The 23,441-nt window shown below is 27.0% G+C and overlaps 3 protein-coding genes across 18 annotated transcripts; 2 read left to right on the top strand and 1 right to left on the bottom strand.

The window, feature by feature from the left end:
* Positions 1-1,527: 1,527 nt before the first annotated feature.
* On the bottom strand, positions 1,528-16,231 carry LOC123265343 (protein alan shepard). 12 transcript variants are annotated; one of them, XM_044729054.1, is made up of 12 exons: positions 14,793-16,231; positions 8,138-8,461; positions 7,808-8,022; positions 7,128-7,186; positions 6,780-6,904; positions 5,326-5,346; positions 4,197-4,354; positions 3,351-3,501; positions 3,077-3,271; positions 2,898-2,990; positions 2,114-2,256; positions 1,528-1,894 (listed from the first exon to the last, which is right to left on the bottom strand). In XM_044729054.1, the coding sequence occupies exons 1-12, from the start codon at positions 14,847-14,849 to the stop codon at positions 1,864-1,866; spliced, it is 1,572 nt and encodes a 523-aa protein (XP_044584989.1). In that variant the 5' UTR covers positions 14,850-16,231; the 3' UTR covers positions 1,528-1,863. The 12 variants fall into 12 exon arrangements, with proteins under 12 accessions (XP_044584989.1, XP_044584987.1, XP_044584986.1 ...); XM_044729052.1 differs by having other exon boundaries at positions 5,341-5,346; positions 6,759-6,904; XM_044729051.1 differs by having other exon boundaries at positions 3,083-3,271; positions 6,759-6,904.
* A 680-nt stretch (positions 16,232-16,911) lies between these two features.
* LOC123265349 (tRNA N(3)-methylcytidine methyltransferase METTL2) lies at positions 16,912-21,557 on the top strand. Of its 5 annotated transcripts, none has more exons than XM_044729067.1 (6): positions 16,912-17,005; positions 17,075-17,258; positions 19,788-19,938; positions 20,182-20,367; positions 20,586-21,158; positions 21,227-21,557. In XM_044729067.1, exons 4-6 carry the CDS (start codon positions 20,276-20,278, stop codon positions 21,540-21,542), a joined length of 981 nt encoding a protein of 326 aa, XP_044585002.1. In that variant the 5' UTR covers positions 16,912-17,005; positions 17,075-17,258; positions 19,788-19,938; positions 20,182-20,275; the 3' UTR covers positions 21,543-21,557. The 5 variants fall into 5 exon arrangements, with proteins under 5 accessions (XP_044585002.1, XP_044585004.1, XP_044585003.1 ...); XM_044729069.1 differs by having other exon boundaries at positions 16,915-17,005; positions 19,788-19,954; XM_044729068.1 differs by lacking the exon at positions 19,788-19,938 and adding an exon at positions 17,309-17,567 and having other exon boundaries at positions 16,915-17,005; positions 17,075-17,247.
* Positions 21,558-21,883: 326 nt separating this feature from the next.
* LOC123265544 (mitochondrial import receptor subunit TOM22 homolog) lies at positions 21,884-23,342 on the top strand. The gene is made up of 3 exons (XM_044729346.1): positions 21,884-22,136; positions 22,354-22,459; positions 22,783-23,342. The coding sequence occupies exons 1-3, from the start codon at positions 22,032-22,034 to the stop codon at positions 22,980-22,982; spliced, it is 411 nt and encodes a 136-aa protein (XP_044585281.1). The 5' UTR covers positions 21,884-22,031; the 3' UTR covers positions 22,983-23,342.
* The last annotated feature ends 99 nt before the right edge of the window (positions 23,343-23,441 follow it).

Raw genomic sequence — 23,441 nt, forward strand, 5'->3', positions numbered from 1 at the left:
CGTAGCAACTAGAGAAAATTTAAAAAACTTGCCCGAGTCTTTTATTTCATATTTTGTTTTTTTTTGTTTTTTTCTTTTTTTTTTTTTACGATTTCAACGACGCTAAAAATATATTATTTAAATATGGTCTTCTTAATTTTTGTTCATTTTTAAATTTTTATTCATTTACTCCCAGCTTTTATCTTTTTTTAATAAAACCCCCCTTTCATTTTTCTAAGCGGATTTTGTTCTGGAAAGGCACGATTCTAAACAAAAATTCTGTTATCACTGTATATTGAAAAAAATTTTTTTTTTTACTAAAATTATTTTATAAAAATTTTTTTTAAATCCAGTTTATACAACTAAGCACTCATTTTAAATTCACTCTTTAAAATTGTTCTTTAATTAATTGTTCAAGCAATTTATACAATAATTAATTTGTCTTCCTCTCACTTGTTCTTTTTAATATATTTTTATTCGAATAAAAAATAAAATGTTCACGCTGATAAAATTAAATATAAAAAAAATTCAAGAGTAGCAAAACAATAATCGGAATGTCTGAATATTTAGACAACAGAAAAAAAGTAATCAGTATCGTGTGAATTTTTTTTACAATGATTTGATAAAGTGTAGAAAACATGTCAAGTATATTTATCATTATCCACTTAGGTTCGGAAGTATCTAACTACCCCTTTCTTTCTCCCCCCCAATGGGCTATTATTAATCATCATAAAATTACAACTCGAGGCAATGACAATAAAACGTCAAGAAATGAGTTGGTCGTTGCCCCTACGCTACATAAATGTCTTGGGAAGAGTTAATCTTTGTAATAACTTCTGAGCAGCGTCAGTTTTTTTTTTTATTTTTTTGTATTTTTATCATTTTTTTAATAAGTTTTACAGAATTTACTTTATTTCGTTAAAAAAATTTATTTTTTTTATTTCTTTTCAAGTATTTTCTTTCACGCTTTATCAATTTCAGTCTCGCTTTTATTCTTTTACTCTTACTTTCTCGCTATTCGCATATTCTCACTTACATTCTCATCTAGCTCGTGTTTATTATTTAAAAATTTTTTATCAATAAAATATTTATTCACACTTTCAAGCATTTTAGCTTCGGCACGTCTCGCATGATCTTTTTGACTTCATAGTCAAGTTTTAAATATACAAATTTAACCTGGAAGCCTATCATCACCGTATGGCCGATATTTATCAATGATTTTACATATATAAAGAAACAAAAAATACAGTTGGCCCGTTAGAGATAAAAAAAACTCTGAGTGTTATTTTATTTTTTTTTAATTAATTAAAACACTCAAGTGAAAATTTATTTAGTTATTTTTTTTTGTTTTAGTACGAACAGTAATTATAAATTATGACACAATCGCATCGTAATAATTTTTATCGTCAAAGATTTATTTATTTTTTTTTTTTATTATCATTTATCTACTTGTTGCAAAATATCAACTACTTTCACCCCGTATGTATATCTCATGTTTTATTTTGGTTAAATTGTATAAAAGATGGCTGGCAAGTTTATTATTTTTTAAATATTTAAGTTTTGTTCATCTACTTTGTCCACCCTGCTCCACCATTTCATCAATTGTCAGTTTTTAAAATCATGAGGAAGAATTTTTTTAAATTTAATGATGAAAAAAAAAAAAATTTTATTTACCTTCAATATATTAGTATTATTCAAATTATTTATTAATTAATTTTTTAAACTTAAGTATGATTATTTCAATAATAAATTTTTTTAAATTTGTATGCTCACAAATTTAATGCTTTACATCACCTCATTGTTCCTCTCTTTACATAATCTTCCTCTTCATTTTTATTTTTATTATTTATTTTCTTAATTTCTCTATACTCTTCTTACGTTGCCCTAACTTATGTAACCTTCGAAATATTCGTACCTAAAACAAATAACATTTAAAAAAATTAAATAAAAATAAAAATAAAAAATAATTCAAATTCTAATAATTTTTATCCGAATATATCAACCAATTTATAATTAATAAAAGTTATTGACCGTTGAAAAACATTATCTTTTTTTCTTTTTTATTTATTATTGTTATTTTTTTCCCCCATTTCTAATAAACTATATCCGATCTAACCTATATACTGTTGCCTACTTGGGCTGCTGAGCTTGGTACTGCTGATAAGATTCATCTGGTGACGCCGCGTTGCTCGTTTGCTCGGATTCACCCAAAGGCATGGTGTGAATAATGCTGGGAGGGTAAGAATAAGGATACGGGTGCGGGCTTGCTGCGATGTACTGTAAAAATTAAAACAGTTTTAAAATATAATTATTAAGTAAGATTACAAAAAATTTTTATGTACTAATTAATAATGACTTTTGTTAAATTGCACTGTACTTTTTTAACTATTGATGTTTTTAAAGATATAAGCTCATCCCGATGTTATATTCATCAAGAGCTTTCATTTGAGTACCCACATGCATTTTTGATATATTTTTCATATATACATATATATAAATATATTAAAAATTGATGTGGGTATTCAAATGAAAGGTCTCGATGAGTGTAATGTCGAGATGAGCTTATATTTTTAAAAATGTCAATATTTCACAAGATATTTGTTAAATTGCACTGTACTTTCTTAACTATTGACCTTTTTAAAGATATAAGCTCATCTTGATATTAAACTCATTAAGAGCTTTTATTTGAGTACCCACATCAATTTTTCATATATTTTATATATTTATATATATATTATATATATATGTATATATGAAAAATATATCAAAAATGCATGTGGGTATTCAAATGAAAGCTCTCGATGAGTGTAACATCGGAATGAGCTTATATCTTTAAAAATGTCAATAGTTCACAAGATACAAGGTTATTTCTTAATTATCGACATTTTTAAAGATCTATAATCAGTTAAAATACTTACAGAGCCAGTTCCAAGATGTAGTGTTGACATTTGAGTGGTTAGTTGAGGAATCATGCTGTATTGTGGATTGCTAGGATCCGCTGAAGGCATCATCTAAAAATAAAACAAAAGTTAATTCAATGTTGAACAATTATTACCATAATTAATTGACTTAGAGCCTCGCGTAGCTCCGGACTCACGTCAACCTGTTGCATATGTGGAGGTCCGGTTTGTAAAACGTAAGGAGTAACCCAAGGTGTTCCTGGAACAGTATAACCAGGCACTGCTTGTCCATAATGGCGACTGTATTGAGCGAGAGTAGCTGCTGGAAGCATGTGTGCCGTTGGTACTCCGTTCTGACCTACTCCACTCGTGTCGTAATTTAGTGTTATATTCTACAAATAAAAAAAAAAAAAATAATTAAATAATTATAAAATTAATAAATTTAATTAAATATAAAAAATATTCATTTACATCTCCTGTTTCTCGCCATATTGAACTTTTGTACGGTTTCTTTTTATTACCACCATCAGCGAATTTTACCAAAAGCGGATCCTTTGCTCCTTGTAAAGCTTTACCATTGAACATTTGGATTATTTGTTCGCATTTTTCTTTTGATTCCATCCTAGAAGAAGAAAGGGAAAAATTGTTTAATCAATACTTGATTAATTTAGTTGATTTAAAAATAGATAAAAAAAACTAGCAACCTTGCAGTCACTATGTGACTGCCGTGACTTGTGAATTATAAATAAATAAAATTTTGCTTGATTAAAAAATGACTTTTGTTAAATTGCACTGTACTTTCTTAACTATTGACGTTTTTAAAGATATAAGCTCATCTTGATATTACACTCATTAAGAGCTTTTATTTGAGTACCCACATCAATTTTTCATATATTTTATATATTTATATATATATATATATATATATATATATATATATATATATATATATATATATATATATATATATGTATATATGAAAAATATATCAAAAATGCATGTGGGTACTCAAATAAAAGCTCTTAATGAGTGTAATATCAAGATGAGCTTATATCTTTAAAAAGGTCAATAGTTTACAAGATACAAGATCATTTCTTAATTATGTATCTAGAGATAGAGCATTTTCAAATGCAGCCTCAATAATTATCATAATAAATTGACTATCGGTGAAAATGATATGAAACCTTGAAAAGGCACAAATTCAAATCAAGACCTTTGCAATGACACTAAATTTCACTAAAAAAAAAAACCGATTCCATCATATGACTATCCTAGACACAAAATTTTTCTTATTCTCTTAATAATATAAATTATTACCGAGCGAAACCGACTCCTTTACTCTGTCCAAGGGTATCGCGTAATATCCGTGTAGATATGACTTGTCCGTGTTGTGCAAGCAGTCCTTCAACATCATTCTCCTTGAAGTTTAGTGGTAAATTTGCAATATAAAGATTAGTAGGGTCCTGCTCCTGTTGCTGAGGAATAAAAAAAAAAACATCTATGCAAAACAATTGGTATTAAAAAGAAATTTTGTCCTTAAATATCATTAAAATTTAATTTTTTCTACAACATTGAAAAAAAAAAAAAAAAAATAAAAAAAAATATAGCACACGTTACTTCAATTGCTGTCTGTAATAAACTAATACAATGACAAAATTTAATCTTTATTGATAGTAGAGCAAAGTTCAATGCAAAAAAGACGAATGGAAGCAACGCGTTTTTTTATACCTTCATAAATAAATAAAAAAAATAAATAAATAATAAAATAATTAAAACCCTTATTAGAATTTTCTCTTTTTTTCTAATCTTAGAACAATGAATACATACTAGATTTATCTTTGTACAGTTTTTCAACTTCTTTTTTTGTTAAAAATAAATTAATGAGTAATTAAATTAAATGAAAAAAAATACCAAAAAAAAAAAATCTACTACTAAAAATCTACAATTTTAAACTATAATATATAATTTAATTAATCACAATCAATTATAGTCTAGATATATGATTCTAATTTTTGAACGCACTCAAATAATTATTTAATAGATTTAATTTTATTTTTTAACTAATGATTCTTTCAAATTTTCCAATGGGACTCTAAAAAGTATTTTAATCGATAGTTTTTGCATGCTTCATGGCATCAATATACATTATAACATTCTTGTCACTGTGATGAATCTCGAAATTTCACCATCAATAAATAACAAATTAAAAATTATATTTATGTAAATAATAATTATTAAAAATAAAGTAAAATATCAAGACTCATCAACTTTTTATACTTTCTTTTTAAATTTTTCCATATGATAGTTTATATAATAATAAAAATAAAAAAAAAATAGTAATTAATAAAAAAAAAAATGCTAAATCATAAAAATGATGAAATTAATAAAATTGATACGAGAGATAAATTAATCAAACAAATCTACTATTACTTGAATATACTTATACTTTACGACAATTTACTTCAATCTTGCGAATGCATTAACACAAAAACAGAATAAATAATGAAAACATTATGGTATAAGCCAAGCTGATGGCGTATTTTTTTTTTTTTTTTTTAATTATGTATATATTTATTTTTCAGTTTATGATTAAAAAGATAATAAAAGAGTAATGTTTCTTATATAAGTGATTATGTTATCGCGTACATGGATAGCTAACGATTCATTTTACTTCCAAGAAATTCACTGTTTAAAAATTCGATAAAATAAATTAATATTTATTAAATTAATTAATAAAATAAATCATTAGCAACCAATACATTGTACATTAGGCGAAAATTGCATGTACACAATAAAAAAAAATTATTTCCTTAATAAAACTAATGTAAAATCATTATATTGATATAAATATAAGTTAATTAATATATACTGGTCCATTCAAAATTTTTAAATCATATCACATGCGATTGGATACATTATCACAGCCTGTCGTATATTATGTATACATGTATGTAAATATACATATATATTTATGTATGTATGAATGGGTGTGCTTTAGTTCACCGCGGGCCAGGTTAGAAGAACCATTCCGTGAGTAGTTAGTTATTTTTTCATTTTACGTTATTATTTGTATTGTACTTTGTTTTAAAAAAAGATTAATTAATTACTTTATAGATGATTACTAAAGTGATAGGAAAAAAGACAAAGATTAATAGTGTTTTTAATTTCACGTCTCATTTTTAAAATTATTTTTTTTTTTTTTTTTTATTTATTTATTTAGAATTCAAAATTTTAAAATGCAGAAAAATTACTTATAAATTAAGCTAATGTCTGAAAGATGCTGCCATACATCGTAATTTTTTTTATGAATTAATTTTATTTTTAAAAAATTTTAATGAAAAAGTATGGCAGGTGAAAAATGTGAATTTTTAATTTTTTGTTAAAAAAAAAAAATGAAATAAAAAATTAAAATGATGTATTAAAGTTAAGTGTCAACGTGATGAGACGAGATAGAAAAAATGTCACTGATACTTAAGGTACAGCAGTTAAAATCAGCATTTGTGTTTTTGGCCGAGGTATAGCAGCAAGCATATCAACATAGGTAGAAGAGACAGTTTCACAGTTGGATAAGTTAATGATAGGAATAGTATTTCAAGTATATTAATTAATAGGTCACACAAAGAAAGGATTTATGGAATTACTTGATAAGAAGGTACAGATTTTCTCTTGGAAAAAAAAAAATTATAAAGAGAGATGGATACAATCACCATGACCCTGAAGTTGATGTTGGTATCCGGGAGCTGGTTTTAATAAATTTAATAGTGAAATAAAAAATTAATAAAAATAAATAAATATATGATGTGAGGTTGGAGGACTGGAGAAAGAAATGAGAAATAAAGAGAGATAGAAAGGTTTACTGTTACTCTGGTATTACTGTACTTGCATGCACAACCAACGTACACTGGCCAGTCTACGATGCAACCAGATACCCACTTTCGCCATCTGTGCTTGGATGCCCTTGGCGACCAGTGCTTTCACAGCACCCTCAGCCGCCACCGGTGATTCAAAGTCTACAAAGCCATAACCTGTAACATAAATAATGACATTTATCTATTAATTATTTATTTATTGTGGTTATTTAATTAGACTGTACTCTAATGTTGATATTTTCATTTTTAGAAGCTCGGAAAATTTATTAAAATTATTTAAAAATTTTAGCGATTTAATTTAAAGCTAGTTTTAAAATATCAACATTTTAATTTAAGTACATAAAATATTAACTAAAAATTGCATAAATCAACTAAGTACCTTTACATTTATTTGTGTTTTTATCCAGGATCGCTTTTGTAGAAGTTATAGTTCCGTATCTGCAAAGCAAAAAAAGCATTACAAATATTTTAGAATAAGAACCAACAAAGATAAAAAATAAAATTAGCGCAGATTAAATTTAATTTTAACAAAAAATATTTGTAATTATTTACAAGTGGGTTCCATTTTAATTTTCATTTTTTTTAACGAAATTTATATTTGATTTTATTGATGTATTTTTTTTTAATACATAAAAAAATAAACAATTTAAAAAAAAAAGTTGATAATCACAATTTTAACATAATTTACAAATTTTCAAAAAAAATTTTTAGAAAATTGCTCATTTTTTTATGTACTTATCGAAAAAAAATAAATCCAAAAAAATTAAAATAGAAATTTTATCCAAGAACATGAGCCAAAATTTTTTTCTAACTTTTAAAGGCAAAAAAGCTATCGAAATGTTTATTTTTTCCTTTTAACGATATTTTTTATCATAAATGCGCTGTAAAAAAAAAGTAGAATAAAATAAGAAAATTAAAAAATGTTAATTTTTCACCTAGATATGATGAAAAATACGATGAACCCCACTTGTAAATAATTACCTAAATTTTTTCTGCGGTAATTTATTAAAATTAAATGTGTTTTTTTTTTTTTTGTTATTCACACGAATTATTACTCACTGAGAACACATATTAACAAGATCTTTGTCAGTTGTGTTTTGGTTGAGACCACGGATGTACAAATTTGTTTTAGACAGCTGCTCCGGTTGTTGGCCTTGCATTGCGTTATTACTCAAGTTTGTACTGATTGTCCCACTTTGACTACCAGTTGCACTGCTGGAGCTACTACTCGTATTAGCTGGCGAAGATGCTGTTGGCACTCTTTGTCCTCCATACTTAAAAAAAAAAAAAAAAAAAAAAAATAATTAATTAATTAATCAATAAGTAATTTATTTATTTATTTATTTAACGACCGGATGAATTGAAATGATAGATCTATAAATGACTTACTGAAGCATGTTGCGCGTAAGCAGTCGCAGCGTAGGGATTCGCGGTTGGCGGTAGTTGTTGGGCTCCAACCGGCATCTGCGCGGCCGCGGTCGGGTACCTCGTGTACGGTGGATACGCCGCGGCAGCAGCCGCGTGGGACGGTGTAGCACCCCAAGCACCGGCACTTGCCCGGTATTGCACAGGATTACCTCCGCGGGGAGCACCTCCCGCACCACTTTTTAGTCCGTGTCCTCCAGCAGTTGGTCCTACGCCCACACCGGCTCCAGCATTCCCTGCGCTGCCGTTGTTCGCGCCTGCGTATGTTGGCCGAGGTCCGTTTGTACCCTGAAACATCTTCATTTTAATCATTCAAGTCTTTTGATTGTGATAATTTATTAAACAAAGTGATAAATAATTATTGTTGTTAATTTTTACTTAATATAAAATATAAGATTAATTTTTTTAATAAATTTGTTGTAAAAAAATTTTTTTAAAATACATTTTTAATTTTTTAATATCAATTTTTTTGCTATAAAAATAATTAAATATCTGCTAAATTAATTTTTGTTTATAAAATTAATAAAAAAATTTTTTCTTGATTTTTTTAAAAATTTTTTATGAAAATTAATTCAACAGATATTTAAGAATTGTTTTAACAAATAAATTATGGCAAAAAAAAAGAAGAAAAAAAATTGACATGTAGAAATTTTAAAAAATTACAAATGCAATTTTTTAGAATTAATTTAATTGTCAAATAAATAATAATAAAGCTAGCCGACATTTTCAATTTTTTTATTTTGCTTAATTTATTAAATTATAACAAAAAAATATTTTTAAAAATTGCATTTATAGTTTTTGAAGTTTTTAACAAATGAAAAAATTTTTTTGTAACAATTCTTTAATAAAAAAAAAATCATAAAAATTTTTAGATGTCGGTCAACTTTATTTTCATGTTAAATAAAATAAAAAATTAACCAAGACAGCTAAATTTAATGAAAAACTTTGTAAAAATAACTATTAAAAATCATTATAAATTATTATTTTTATTAGATTAATGAAAATTAACTTGGAAGATATTTAAAAATTTTTGTAACAAATAAATTATGGCAAAAAAAATTGATATTTAGAAATTTAAAAAAATAAAAAATGCAATTTTTTGAAAATAATTTTTTATTAAATAAAATTAAAAAATTGTCAAGTGACTGCTAACTTTAATGTAATATTAGATTAATATTTTTTAAAATCAATTATAATTATAAAAAACTACAAACTGGTAATTATTCATCATACCTATTTTTTTTTTTTTATGCTTTGGAGTATTTACTAATTTTTATCTAAAGATCTGACAATAATAGTGATACAACAGTGACATCTAGAGAACATTTTGTACTAAAATAAACACAACAGCAGAGTCATCGGCGCAAAACTCAAATTTAAAAATTTTTTTTTCACTTTAAAATTCTATAAATTTTTTAATTTATAAATTTTTATACAAAAAAATTTTATAAAAAATAAATAAATGAGAAATTTTTTTTAATATTTTTTTTTTAGTGCGTAGTTTTAGATTTTTTATATTTATAAATTGTATATGTATTTTCAATATGATTCATCAAGCATAATAATAAGTTGTTTTTTTTCATATAAACTAAATAATTTTTATCTAAAAAAATAAATAATAAAACTCAGTTGTAATAATTTTTCTGGTTAAATAATGAATGACGAAAAGTTTTATTAATGGTTTAATAAATAACTCGAATAAAATTACAAAGAGATAAGACTAAAATAAATTGAACGCTAACAAAGTGAGGTCAGTAAGTCTGTAATTTTCACCTTGAGATAACATTAGTGAGGTCATTGATCAGGTAATTGATAAAATAAAATGGATAAAAGTATTTAAATATTATAATAAGATAAATTATTAAGTAGACTCGAGGAAAAGGACGACGACGACAGCGATTATGATGATAGGGTAACGAAGGAAATGTGTATAAGTCTTTAAAAACCAGTCTCTACACTTATCTTAGTGCTCCTCTCGTCTCATAGTCACATACCACGAATTCCATGCGGCTTTGCCTTGAACAAATGCACGCGTATCATTTTTTTTCTTTCATTCCAACTAAACAGAGTAGAGATAGATTTAAACTCACTACGGTGTGGGTATCACGTGGGTAATGATAAAATAGGGGATTGAACAGCCCAGACCCTACTAAATAACAAGAACCATGCTCTTGGTCACGTTAAAGATTCACTTGAATCTTCTGCCGTTAAATCATTGATAACTCTTCTAGATTAATTAATTCTAATGTTTACATTTTAGCTTTAAATCAATTTTAAGCGAATTAATTAAAATTAATTAATATTAATTTTTTTTTTTTTTTATTTATTAAATTTCTTCCCAAAAAATATTTTTTAAAAATTTACTCAGTTTTTTACAAATAAAATTTTTTTTCAATAAAAAAAAATTTTAAGTTGTAAAAAACTTTAAAAACTATAAGTGCAATTTTTAAAAAGTAATTTTTTTTTTAATAATTTAAAAAAAATAATTTTTTGTTTTAATTTAATTATTGAAAAAAAAATTATTAAAATGATCAAGATAAAAAAATTTTTGTCTAATTTTATAAATAAAAATTAATTTAGCAGATATTTGATTATTTTCGTACCAAAAAAATTATAGCAAAAAAAAATTGATATTTAAAAAATAAAAATGTAATTTAAAAAAAATTTTTTTGAACAAATTTATGGATTAAAAAAATTTTTAAAATGATCAAGTGACTGGTAACTTTAATGTCACAAGGTAGAAAGTGATTGATTTAATAAATCAGTTAATTAAGATAATATTACTCGAGGAAAGGAAGATGAAAATTTAGGCAAAGCGCCAATAGACTGACCCGACACCTTTTTTTATACCTAGGCATAGCAGTATTATTAGCTGTCCACTCCCGGGCTACAAAATAGCTCAAATTCCCTCGACATCAGAGCTAACTCATCCTACGAAAGTTACTTAATTTCATACATGTTAATTATTATTCTCTTTTATAAAAGTATAAATACATACTCATTTATATTGGCATTAACGGTGACACTTAAAAAGAATACACAATCACGTCCGGTTTTAGAGTTAAATAAATTTTAGTTTAATTTTAATTTATTTTAATATTAATACTAAAAAAAATTTCTTTTTTCCGCAAATTAAAATAATTTAAAAATATTTTTAATGTCTGTACTTGATAAATTTTAATCTAAACACTGGTTGCTTTTAATTTATTTTTCAACAGCAAACTAACAATTTAATGCAACTCAGGAAGTATAGAATAAATTATATGCATACAAACTTACGTGTTAAAGTATGCTTACATTTATTTAATCACTTAATCAATTTTTTATTTTTAAATAATTTCTTTTTAATTATAATTTAACGTTTAATATTTTATTTACGCAACTAATAATCAGCCAATAAAATAATTAAAGTGAAAATAATCAATTAATATTAATATAAATGTCAAATATTTATTGCAAAAATAAAAAGTATTAATATATATCAAAATAAGTAGATTAAAAATTTTAATATTAAATCAGTTGCTATTTTACAGACCAAAAGAAAGTTTTAACTTGGCTTTTCCTCACTACACACCAATGCATGACTAGTTATTCAAAAAGGCACACAAAAGATGTTGACTTTCTACGATCTGGTTCTATCTCGTTAATCTCTGGGTCCTATCCCGTTTATCTTAATTTTTTTTCGCTTTTACTTATGAAAGCCTCTTTAAATATCCATTATAGATAATATTTAAAAACATTCATCGATAAGACAAATAAAAATTTTAATTCTCTTTAAATAGACATTTAAAAAGCTTAAAAAAAAAAAATTAATATTAATTTAACTGTTAAAGTACAATTTTAATAAGATAATTTTTGAAATAGCCGGCATTAAGGGTGCAGCAACGGCAGCATGCCGCAACCACAAATAATCGATATTCTTGCACCGCCTACGCCGGCTATCCTAACCCCTCTGAATATATACTAAAGCGGCATTTTTTACTCTGTTCTCAAAAAAATGAAATACTCTAATTTAGTACCTAAAAATATAATTTAATATTTTCTTTTTATCTATTAATTAAAAAATTTTTTTTTTTTTGTAAAATGAATCCTAAAAAATTACTTCAAAATTTAAAATAAATTATTTTTTTTCCAAATTAATTTAATATAAAAATAAAAAAAAAAAAAAAATAAACAGCAGCTTAATTAATTTTAATCAAAATTAATTAAAAAAATTAAATTTTTATCTATAAAAATAATGCAAATGATAAAAATTTATTAATTTTATTTAATAAAAAAATTTATTCTAAAAAATTGAATTTTTAATTTTTTTAAATTTCTATCAACTTTTTTTGGACTAAATAATTTTTTAAAAAAATTATTAAATAAACTTAAATATAAAATTTTGAAAATTTAATTTTTAAAAATTTTTTTTTGCACTAAATAATTTCTAAAAAAAATTATTAAATAAATTAAAATAAAAAATTCTCAAAATAAAATAATATAAAACATCCCTCTTTTTCCGGCGAGTTCAACAGCCCCACCCGAAAGTCCTTCGACCCCATCAACCAGGGCAGGTACGACTTTTCCTCTCCTCAATCCTCTCTCCCACTGTTGGCGTTGTTCTCATCCTCTTATACGTAGCTCCCGAGACAATTTTCCCGCAAAGGGTATCGATCAAGGCCAACATTGAACATCCCTGTGATGTCGTAAAATGTATTACCTCTACTCATTGGAAAATCTCAAGGGGACACGGTTCCAAGTTAAGTGTCAACGTGGAGCTCTCGTACAAGTCCGACAAAAACAACTCAATAAAAAAGGGGTAATGCTTACGGTGGAGACTGAGTAAAATCATGGAGAGAGATATCCGGTATGAGGAGAAATATCTAACATGTATGTCTTAAAATGCGAGCAATCGAACGAGCAAGACCTAACAACCGGCCTAGCCGGCAAACTGCCTTGGCCTTCGAGAAATAGAGAGAGAAAGCTCCAGAGAGAAATAAAAAATCCTCGAGAAGTTTCTTGTTAAACTTCTATCCTCATTGTCATGGAGTCAACATTCCTAAACAAACCACGCGTGCTATCCCAGTGGATCCTCATTCAACGCCAACTCTCCTTATCCACATTATTTTTCATTATTACTTCACATCAATTAATTCCAATCATTCATTTTACCTCCTGGATTATCATCTAACTGTGCTATGACCTAAAACAAGATTTTTTATTAGTCTCTGATAATTATTAATTAATAAAAATAATTTAAAAATAGTCTGCTAGTTTTTACAAGTTGGAGTTAAAATAAAAAAATTCAATTCCAGATAATCAGTTACTAAATTGGACATAGTATCGATACAAATGTGCAGTTACTCTTAGAAAACGTCAGCAGGTTAATCCAGACATCCCGTCGATTCGCACACACGCCCGGCGAATTCTTTGGTCACGTGACAACGCACGTCGAACGCCGCCATGGCTATTGGATCAATCCATTGCCACTTCTCTTTTCCCCTCTTTAATGAGAAAATATCTCAAGACTTAACTCAGCAAACTAAACCCCCGATCATCTCTGATGGACACATTTAAGAACACTGTGATACGATAATCACATTTAAAAATAATAATAAATAGAGAGAGATATATTATTAAAAGAGAAGCGTCAATGGAGTACTTCCTCACACATCTAAACTCGTTTTGTGAGACCGGAAGTGTCAACAGACTCCAGGACCCCTAGTTATTCAAATGAAAATTTTCGCTGAATTATAATTTTATATATTCTATCACTTTTTTATTCTCCATAAATATTATTATTATTATTATGAAGAAGAAGAAATTTTTTGTTAGATTTGTTATATTTATTGTAGATTTTAAATAATTAAATAATGAAAATTAAGTTAGAATTTTTTTTTAATGAAAAAATTATTATAAAAAAAATTTTTTTTTAATTTCATTTTTAAAAAACTTAAAAAATTATGAATGGAATTTTTAAAAAAAATTTTTTAGCTCTAATTTAATAATTTAAAAAAAAATAAGAAAATTAAAAATGTCGGCTAACTTTAGTATTATATTTAAATTAACAGATATTTTTTTTTGCACTTGTTTTCAAAGTGAGAAATTATTATGGATAGAAGATAGAAAATTTATTTTAGAATTAATTTGCCTGGACTTGACATTTTTGAAAGAGATTTCATCTGTATTTAATGTTGCACATAGAGACATATGTGTGTGAGTTGCCGTGAGTATCAAACCAGACAAGGGGAAGTAAAATATGGTGACTGGTGGGGGATATAATGAAAGATAGTACAACCATAGTGAACAAATGGGAAGCAAGAAAGAAGAGAAATACGTTGGCGGGGTAAAGAGGTTGGGTGGGACAGTAAACGCCCCGCGGCATGCTGTCAAACTACGCCGGTTTCGTGACGATCTATCGGCCATCGCACGCCCCAATCAAAATATTCTCATAAAAATTCCCTGATAAATTCCGCAAAATTAACGCCACAAATATGTCACAAAGATATCAACTGTAACTGAGAGAAAAATAAAATTAAAGTCACTTTATACATAACCTTATCTTCTAATTTAAACAACAATAATTATAAATCAATGAGTTTGTAATAAAACAAAAATGTATATAAATAGCACTCACCATCATCTTATAGTTAAGTTTTCTCGGCGCCGCGACATTTTCCATTCTCACGGACATTTTGGTTGTGGTTTTAATAACGCAGCTGGTTCACTTGAGGGTGCACAAACTTGCCGACGGTACGTCGGTGACGATCGCGACGACGTTGCGACGATTATTTAGAAAAAGTAGTGGGGATGTAAAACACGGGTGCACTTCACATACAAGCAAGCCACACGCGCACTATTTCCCCGGTGAGAACACTTTGAATTAAAATCTTGATACGGGAAGCTCTTTTTTTTTATCCTCTCAATTTATCACACGTTAATTTTAACTTTTAATTATTCGCCTTTTTAATAATAATTATTACTAGTCGAATTGAGAGGAAGAATGTAGATATCAAGCGATAAGGAAGGAAAAAAAAGAGAGGAAGCTAAGACTGAGGGTGTGTCTCTCAGAATTCTTCTCGTATATACTTTTTCTGTGTTCTTTATAGTTTATCTTCCTCTTACACACTCGTTAATATTTTTCACTCACTAAAATTATCACTAGACACTAAAAATTCATCTGAGCTTTTTTTACCACGGTAATACACTGAGGATCACTAGCGAGTAATCTCTCCAACGCTTCTGTTGATTTACAAAAATATAATATGTCAGTTTTTTAATAAATAATTTACAATTTATTATTTTATTTTTTCTACTATTAACTATTAATTATTTCAGTGCGTTCAATAATAAAAGCTGAGTTCCCAATTAATATTTATAAATTATTACTCATAATAATAATAATAATAATAATAATATTAATTATTATTATTTAAATTTATTCTCAACTCTTCTCTTAAATAAATTTCCACCGCGCTCACCACGGTGTCGTTGGTCGTTCCGTGTTCCTCCTCCGCCAACTTCTCAACTAAATTCTCTTGATCGTTTCTACTTCGTGTTCCTCCACCTTGCGCGTATGTACGCCAATCCAGTTCGAATAGAAAATTTTACTTCTAAATTAAAAAGTATAAAAAAAACAAAAAAGTCTCAACAAATCTTATATTAATCAACTCAATAAATAAAAAAACCTCAATCACTTTCTTTATCGACAAACCGCCGTTTTACAGCCGAGTAATGGTGAACAACAATGATGATAATAATAATGAAACTTTATAAAATAAAAAATTAATTTTCCCTTGATATTTTATTCACTGAGCGACTCTACGTAGCCGTGCGTTTGGAGCCCGGCTTGCAAGACTTATCCGTTTGCTTAACAATCAATTATGATCATTCTATCACTTTTTAAATATCACGTCTTACATTTACACTCACACACACACTCACACAGCACACACGCTAGCTTATTAAATAACGTGCGACAAAACTATATCACCCTTTTTAAATTTGCGAATAATTGGGAAACATTGGGTGGTGCGATGTTGTCTTGTAGGTAGAGTCTAAGCTACTGCCCGGCGAGATGCGCCCATCTTTAGCCAAACTCTTTGTAATGACCGCGCCGCGGCGCCACTGGTAAGTGGCTTCGCCAAACCAACCAATACCAAAAGCTTACGCTGCATTGAAAATACAATGATACTGAAGTTAGCTGACAGCTGTCAATTTTTTAAATATTACAATAAATTAATTACAATTAAAAACATGATTTTAAAAAATTCCACTAATAATTTTTCACATTTATAATTTTTTTATTACATTTTTTTATAATCAATTAATTGCTATAAAATAATAAAAAAATTTTTAATGTCAGCTGACTTCAGTGTGATGAAATACCCGTGGAACGATGACCGCGCCCGTCACTCCTCTCCGCTGTATGTACATACCTAAATAGTTCAATGAAGGATGATATTATTAAGCTAAGCTGACTCTGTAAGCTTGAGTGAGATAAAATAGATAAAATTAAGTACTCTGATAATAAATTTTATATTTAAAGGTTGGCAATGACGACTGCAGCGCCGCGCGGTGATGATAAATAAATAAATAAATAATAATAATAATAATAACAATGACGAATGTTGGTAAGCTGATGTTAATAAAGAGGGGACGAGAGATAGATAATTCACCCCCGCAAAATAATACTGATGATATATTCTGTACTTTTGATCTATTCTTTTTTCAGCAGCGTCATTGTATGCCATGAAAAAAATTTATAAAATTCTCTGTCACGTATCGATCTTGTTTTTTTTAACTAGGAATAGTTACGCAGGCTTAAACGTCTCGATGTGATGAATGGAGGTGAGTGAAATGTAGTAAAAAAGTTAAAATAAATAAATTTAATGATGCTTATTGATTTAAAAACTGCAGGTCTTGTCTAAATTGCTCGCCCATCCTACTCAAGCTTCTGATTCTTCTTCTCCTCTACGTCCTCGTACTCTTATTCCTTAAACTCTTCGACACGACACGTTACTCACGGACAAGGTCAAGGCCGTTGGCCTCTTTATGCACTCCTTCCCCCAGCATACGTTCATCACCTTCAAGTTTGTCCTCGGTAATCAATTTGTCGCTTATATTACATTACATCATCATTCTTTTTTTTAGTATCAAATATATTGGGAAAAAAACAGTCACTGCATTCAGTCTAGACGAAATGATATACTAGACTCTCTTTGTCCTTGAGAACCAATTATATTTATTGAAGCTGATCTGCTTTACACTTAACATAGTTTCTCTACATCTTATTTTTCATATAAAGATAGAAGAAAAATTTTTTAGAGATATTTTTGATAAATTGTAATGCAGAGTTTGTATTGTGGCTAGGTCAACGTTAAGTCAAGGCTGGTCGGTCAATTACTTACCGGTTAGTAAACTGTTTATCTATAAATAGAATTTAGACATGCCTATCTCTCTCTCTCTCTCTCTAGTTTTCTAGTTCTTTGGCTACAAATTTAATTACACAAGCTGTATGTATCTGAAAATTATAAAATAACTATTTTTTTTTGTCTTCATTTTTATACTTCACAATCAGTACAGCTAAAATTTAATCTCGCATAAAGAAGCCAAATAAATGAAACACTCTTTTAATCGATACATATTTTTTTATAATGTATTTAACGAATTCTTGGTTGTAGCGTTTAGCTATAGGTACAGAACGTACGTCATCAGATGTCAATGATGATCGATATTTTCGTAAATTTATTATAAACTAAATCTATGGATTATTAATAGATAAGCATATGGATATACTTTAAGCTGTTTTAGTCTACTCAGTTGGAATATTTTTAACTTAATACTAAAAAAATTTATTTAGTTACCAAAAACAGCTGCCCAATTTTTAAACACAGTAACTGCAAAATTTTTATACCTGATTTTTGATGAAAATTAATTTAGCGGATTGATAATTTTAAGAATTTTTGTAACAAGTAAATTATGGTAAAAAAAATTAGAAAAAAAAATTGAGATGTAAAAATTAAAATTGCAATTTAGTAAAAATAATTTTTTGGAATAAATTTAATTGTTAAAAAAAATTAAAAAATAGTCAAGTGACTGCTAACTTTAATGTCATTTAGTATTGCTGCATTTCTTATAACTTTTAGACCTTAATTTCAAGTATTTTTTCTTAAAAATATTTATATTCAAGTATTTTCTATTCATAAATCAAATTTTCTAACAATTTGGCGCGCAAACTTTTTTTAATAAGAAAAATTTGAAAAAATCTTAAAATTATGATTTACTGTGTTTTGAAATTGGGCAGCCGAAAAATCTATAAATTTATTAAAAAAATTATTTTTATTTTTTCAAATTTTTTATTTATTATCACATTAAAAAAAAAATTATCAATTAAAAATTTTTTTTTATAATCTTGTACCTGTATGTAAATTATTTCTTCTTATTTTATCCGTTATTAACCATCTATATCTACATTAATTATATATCTATTCTTTAATTAAGAGAATTGATACAATATGTATGATGTATATATTTATTTAGTGAAAGAGCTGCTCTACTCACATACTAATTAATATTTTAATTATACTTTCAGACTAAAAATAAATTAAATGTTAAATATATTTTGTTGCAGACGATGAAAAAGTAACTATTGTAATGTATATAAAATTAAAAGAGGAAAATCGGTGTGGGAGAAAAAATATTAGTGGATATGTATGATAAAAAAGAAAGCTGTGAATTCTGAACTTTGGGGTCATCGACCGAACGATCTTTGGACCCTCGCGTTCCTGCGCGAGGGTGAACTACCCCAGTCGACCACCACCATCCATTCTACTAACACCACCATGCTACATCCAATCCCATTTCAGCATCGTCGACGTCAGGTTCCTACGTCTCGTATCTTTCCTCTCTTTCACTCACTATGTCTTTCCCATTTTAATGGTATACATCGGGCAAACACAGCAGACGGGGCGGGCCTTTTTCACCCTCGGAGACGATCTTCCCTCTCTGCCAGACAGAAAAAATCCCGTGAGGTTGTCTAGGACGAGAGAGGACGTTAGGGATTCAATTGGAACAAAGAAAAACTTACTTTTATTTTTTTTTTTCCCCAATTTTTTCATTACCATTATTATTTACCGGACTTTTTCAAATAATTAACTTAAATTAATAATTTTTATTTTATCTATTAATTATCTAAATACATTCAAGTTTATTGACGCGAGATTGCTGGAGGAGATTGAGATGTATGTAAAATATACAGAAAATTTTATCCTCTACTCATGTTTCTCTGTTTCTATTACTCTTCGGGGTGGTTGCTCTCGTTTGCGCTTTGTAGAAATATTATAGCCCGTTCAATAACGCGTAACTCTCCCATTTTCGCTCTTTTATAAATTTTTATCTTTTTGCTCTGAAAAATTATTCTATTTAATCAAAAATATCTCTACATAATTTATTTATAATTTAATTAATAATTTTTTTATATGATTTTTATATGAATTAATTAAAAAAAAATTATTAAAAAACAATCTCTAGCTTTAATTTAATTTTTAATAATTTTAAATACTTAATCCTTCAAATCATTTTAAATACTATTTCTTATAGTTTAACGTGTAAAATAATTTTGTTTAATAAGGGTAAGGTACAAGACATATTATAGATAGTACAGACATACAAAGTACTGAAAGAGAGATTGAGCAAAGGTGTAGTGAGAGAGAGAAGATAGACGAAGAAGATATAAGTTTATCGATTGTTCCCCTGGGAACTATATATGTGGGCATCTAGAGGTATAAATGGAGGAGAGTACTACTTTTCATATCCTTCAATAACTCTAATTGCATAATTTATATCTAAAAAAATTTAACAAGATTTTAATGAATTTTAAAAAAAATTTTTAAATTTTGATATTTTTTTTTTTTATTTTTTTGTAAAGTTGTAATTGATAAAAAAAAATCAATTTTTTTTTTTATTGAAAAAATATTTGCCGGTATGAATTGGTTCATGTCCAAACTAACGAATAATATTTTCAGTTACCGACAAATCGGAGTAGAGTTGATAAAGTCACAGAAGCACGTGCATCAAATAGTACTTTGGAGTCCATATTTTAATTATTTATAAATTAAAATGGCAGAGAGTGAAAATAATAAACAATCACGCCCGCAATTTGGAAATAGAGTACTAAAAAAAGAAGACAATGTATTTCAACATAATGCATGGTATTAATTTTTATAAATTTATTAAGTACACGTTTTTTTTTTTAATTTTGATTATTGCTAAGAAAATTCTACATTAAATATTCTACCTAATTTTTAAGGCTGAGTTGAAAATTAAAAAATTGACAAAAATCTTTGGTCCACAACTACTTGAATTAATTAATTTATTACTAATTATTAATTATATGTATACATATTTTTTTTTTTTTTTTTTTTTTTAGGGACAATGTTAAATGGGATGATGAGCAACAAAAATTAGCACAGGAAAAAGTAGCACAAAATTCAGTAATTACAGCTTCCGAAAAAGAACTTGAATTGTATGGAATAGAGGCAAGTAAAAATTGGGATAAATTTTATGGAATTCATCAGAACAGATTTTTCAAAGACAGACATTGGTTATTCACTGAATTTCCTGAATTAGCTCCGTACAAAGTAAAAGATGATCTCAGTGTACCTGAGAAGGTTGAATCAGAAAGAAAAAAAGAAAATACCGATGAAAAAGAGTTGGAAGAAAATTCATTGACTGAACAAAGAATTCTAGAAATTGGCTGTGGAGTTGGGAATACTATTTTTCCAATTCTTGCTTATAATTCAAATCCAAAAGTTTATTTGTACGGATGTGATTTTTCGTCTGTTGCTATAGATATATTAAAAACACATAAAGAGTATAATGAATCACGCTGTAAAGCATTTGTGTTGGATATTAGTCAAGATGACTGGGATGTGCCTTTTGAACCCAATAGTTTAGATATTGTCTTGTTGATATTTGTTCTTTCTGCGATTAAACCAGACAAGTATGTATAGCTACTTATGTATATATAATATAAAATATGACTAGTATTATAATTATTTTTTTTTCTAGGCAAATTCATGTAGTCAAACAAATTCATCGTTATTTAAAACCCGGAGGATTAGTTCTTTTTAGAGATTATGGGAGATATGACTTGGCTCAACTGAGATTCAAAAAAGGCCAATGTCTTGGTGACAATTTTTATGCTAGAGGAGATGGTACACAGGTTTATTTTTTTACGCAAGAAAATCTCCAGGGTTTATTTGAAGGATGTAATTTCAAAGAAGAGCAAAATATTGTTGATAGGCGATTACAAGTCAATCGTGGTAAACAATTGAAAATGTATCGAGTTTGGATTCAAGGAAAATATCGAAAAACTTTGGAATAATTTTTTATAAAAAATTTTTGTAATAATAAATTATTGGAAAAAAAAAATTTTTTCAAATTTTCTACATGTCAAATTTTTATTTTGATTTTTTTTTTATCATTTTTTTCAATAAAAACTTTTTTTTTGATAAAAAAATTTGTTTATTAATAAATTGACAATCGTAAATGTCATTTGTAATGAACAATTTAATAATTGCCATTTCCAGCAATAAATAATTTTTGTTTTAAAATTTAAATAATTATTAAAAAATTCAGGTAAGCACACAAACTAAATAAATTTAAATACTCCCGCTGAAAGTAACACTCAGCTCAGTCTAGTTAAGGTTAAGAAAACTAAAAGTCCGAGGATAATGGTTTCTGTTCTCTCTCCACGCGTGTGAGAATCAATTATTTTTTTATAGAATTAAAATTAAAATACTTTCAGTGAATAATCTCAGTCCACTATTATCAGTTTAATTAAATAAATACATTAATTAGTAACTTTTTTTATATGGCGACTATTGAAGAGCTTGATCTCACTGACAGCGGAATGGGTAGCAGTGATATTCGTTCTCCAGAAGTTAAATCCATCCTGCCTGATGAAGAGGAGGAAGATGTAATTTTATAAATTATTTTTTAAATATTTTTTTACATTTTTACTATCTAAAAAGATTTTAGTATTTTGATTGTAATTTTAAAATTTTTATTACAAGTGACAGGTTTTAATTTTTATATTTTGAGATTTATAATAATTAACCTTACTAATATTACTGCATGCCGGAATTAATTTTTTAAAATATTAATTAATATTGTAATTTTTGTAATTATTACAGGATGAAAGTCTTACGGAAAGACTTATTGGGTTGACAGAAATGTTTCCAGAAGAAATTCGTAATTTCGGGTATAATTTAGGATTTTGTTTAACATCTCGTCTCAAAGGTAAAGTAACTTAATAAATTACCATTTATTTTAATTATTAAAAATAAATTTAGCAAGTATTTAATAATTTTTAGAATTTTTTTTAACAAATAAATTATAGCAAAAAAAGAAAAATTAAAAATAATTTTTCAGAAAAAATTTATTTGTTAATTAAAATAAAAATATTATCAAGTTAATTTTAATATAAATTTTTATCGCAATTAATATTACATTAATCAATTTTTTAACTATTGATAGATTCTATTACTTGATTGTTATGCAATAATTTTTAATAATAAAGAGTAACTAAATTTTTTTTAAGTCAACAATCTTTAATATTACAGCACTCTATAAGTTTTCTTGCTCCGCAACGTGGATAATGTTCAGCACTTCAGCAATCATCTTCGCTCCAATAATAATTGAAATTGAAAGAGCCCAAATGGAGGAGATGCAGCGTTCACAACAGAAGCAAGCACTTCTGGGACCGAGTGCTGCAATGCATATGGGCCCCGGAATGGGCATGGGACCTCCAGTCCAACGATAATTCGTTTATTCGCCAATAAAAAATAAGATTTCTGAGAAATGATAACAACAATATTTCTTATGCCCTATGAACATAAAATTATTCGTAAAGATACTGTAAACCCAATTACTACTCAAATATAATTATTTACTTTCACTGTGAATCATGCATTTCTTAAAATTAGGATTTATTTAAAGATGACAATTGTTAAAGGTAATTTTTTTAGGGGCTTCTGATTCTTATTTAAAGATATGTTGAATTTTGTAGGATTGTACATTTTGCATTTTTGTTATAATTTATCTTTTTTTTTTTTGGAGTACAAGTATGAATTTTATCCTGTAAATTTGTTGCTTTAAAATAAATTACTATATTAGCACCAGATATTTTAGTCTTTTATTCAGTCGAATCTAGAAAAGTTTTAATTTAATTCACTGAATATTTATTTTTTTTAATAAAAAAAATATGAAAATTAAGTTAGCT

Source organism: Cotesia glomerata, linkage group LG5 (genome assembly GCF_020080835.1).
Source record: "Cotesia glomerata isolate CgM1 linkage group LG5, MPM_Cglom_v2.3, whole genome shotgun sequence".
NCBI classification, from domain to species: Eukaryota; Metazoa; Arthropoda; class Insecta; order Hymenoptera; family Braconidae; genus Cotesia; species Cotesia glomerata.

Coding starts and splice junctions, on each gene's coding strand:
- LOC123265343 (XM_044729049.1), bottom strand. CDS start 14,849: ATGTCCGTGAGAATGGAAAATGTCGCGGCGCCGAGAAAACTTAACTAT. Junction 6,905..7,127: donor AAACACAAATAAATGTAAAG/GTACTTAGTTGA, acceptor TTTATGTTACAG/GTTATGGCTTTGTAGACTTT. Junction 3,272..3,350: donor TATGGCGAGAAACAGGAGAT/GTAAATGAATAT, acceptor TTTTATTTGTAG/AATATAACACTAAATTACGA.
- LOC123265349 (XM_044729067.1), top strand. CDS start 20,276: ATGGCAGAGAGTGAAAATAATAAACAATCACGCCCGCAATTTGGAAAT. Junction 20,368..20,585: donor GTATTTCAACATAATGCATG/GTATTAATTTTT, acceptor TTTTTTTTTTAG/GGACAATGTTAAATGGGATG. Junction 21,159..21,226: donor TCTGCGATTAAACCAGACAA/GTATGTATAGCT, acceptor TTTTTTTTCTAG/GCAAATTCATGTAGTCAAAC.
- LOC123265544 (XM_044729346.1), top strand. CDS start 22,032: ATGGCGACTATTGAAGAGCTTGATCTCACTGACAGCGGAATGGGTAGC. Junction 22,137..22,353: donor CTGATGAAGAGGAGGAAGAT/GTAATTTTATAA, acceptor TAATTATTACAG/GATGAAAGTCTTACGGAAAG. Junction 22,460..22,782: donor TTTAACATCTCGTCTCAAAG/GTAAAGTAACTT, acceptor TTAATATTACAG/CACTCTATAAGTTTTCTTGC.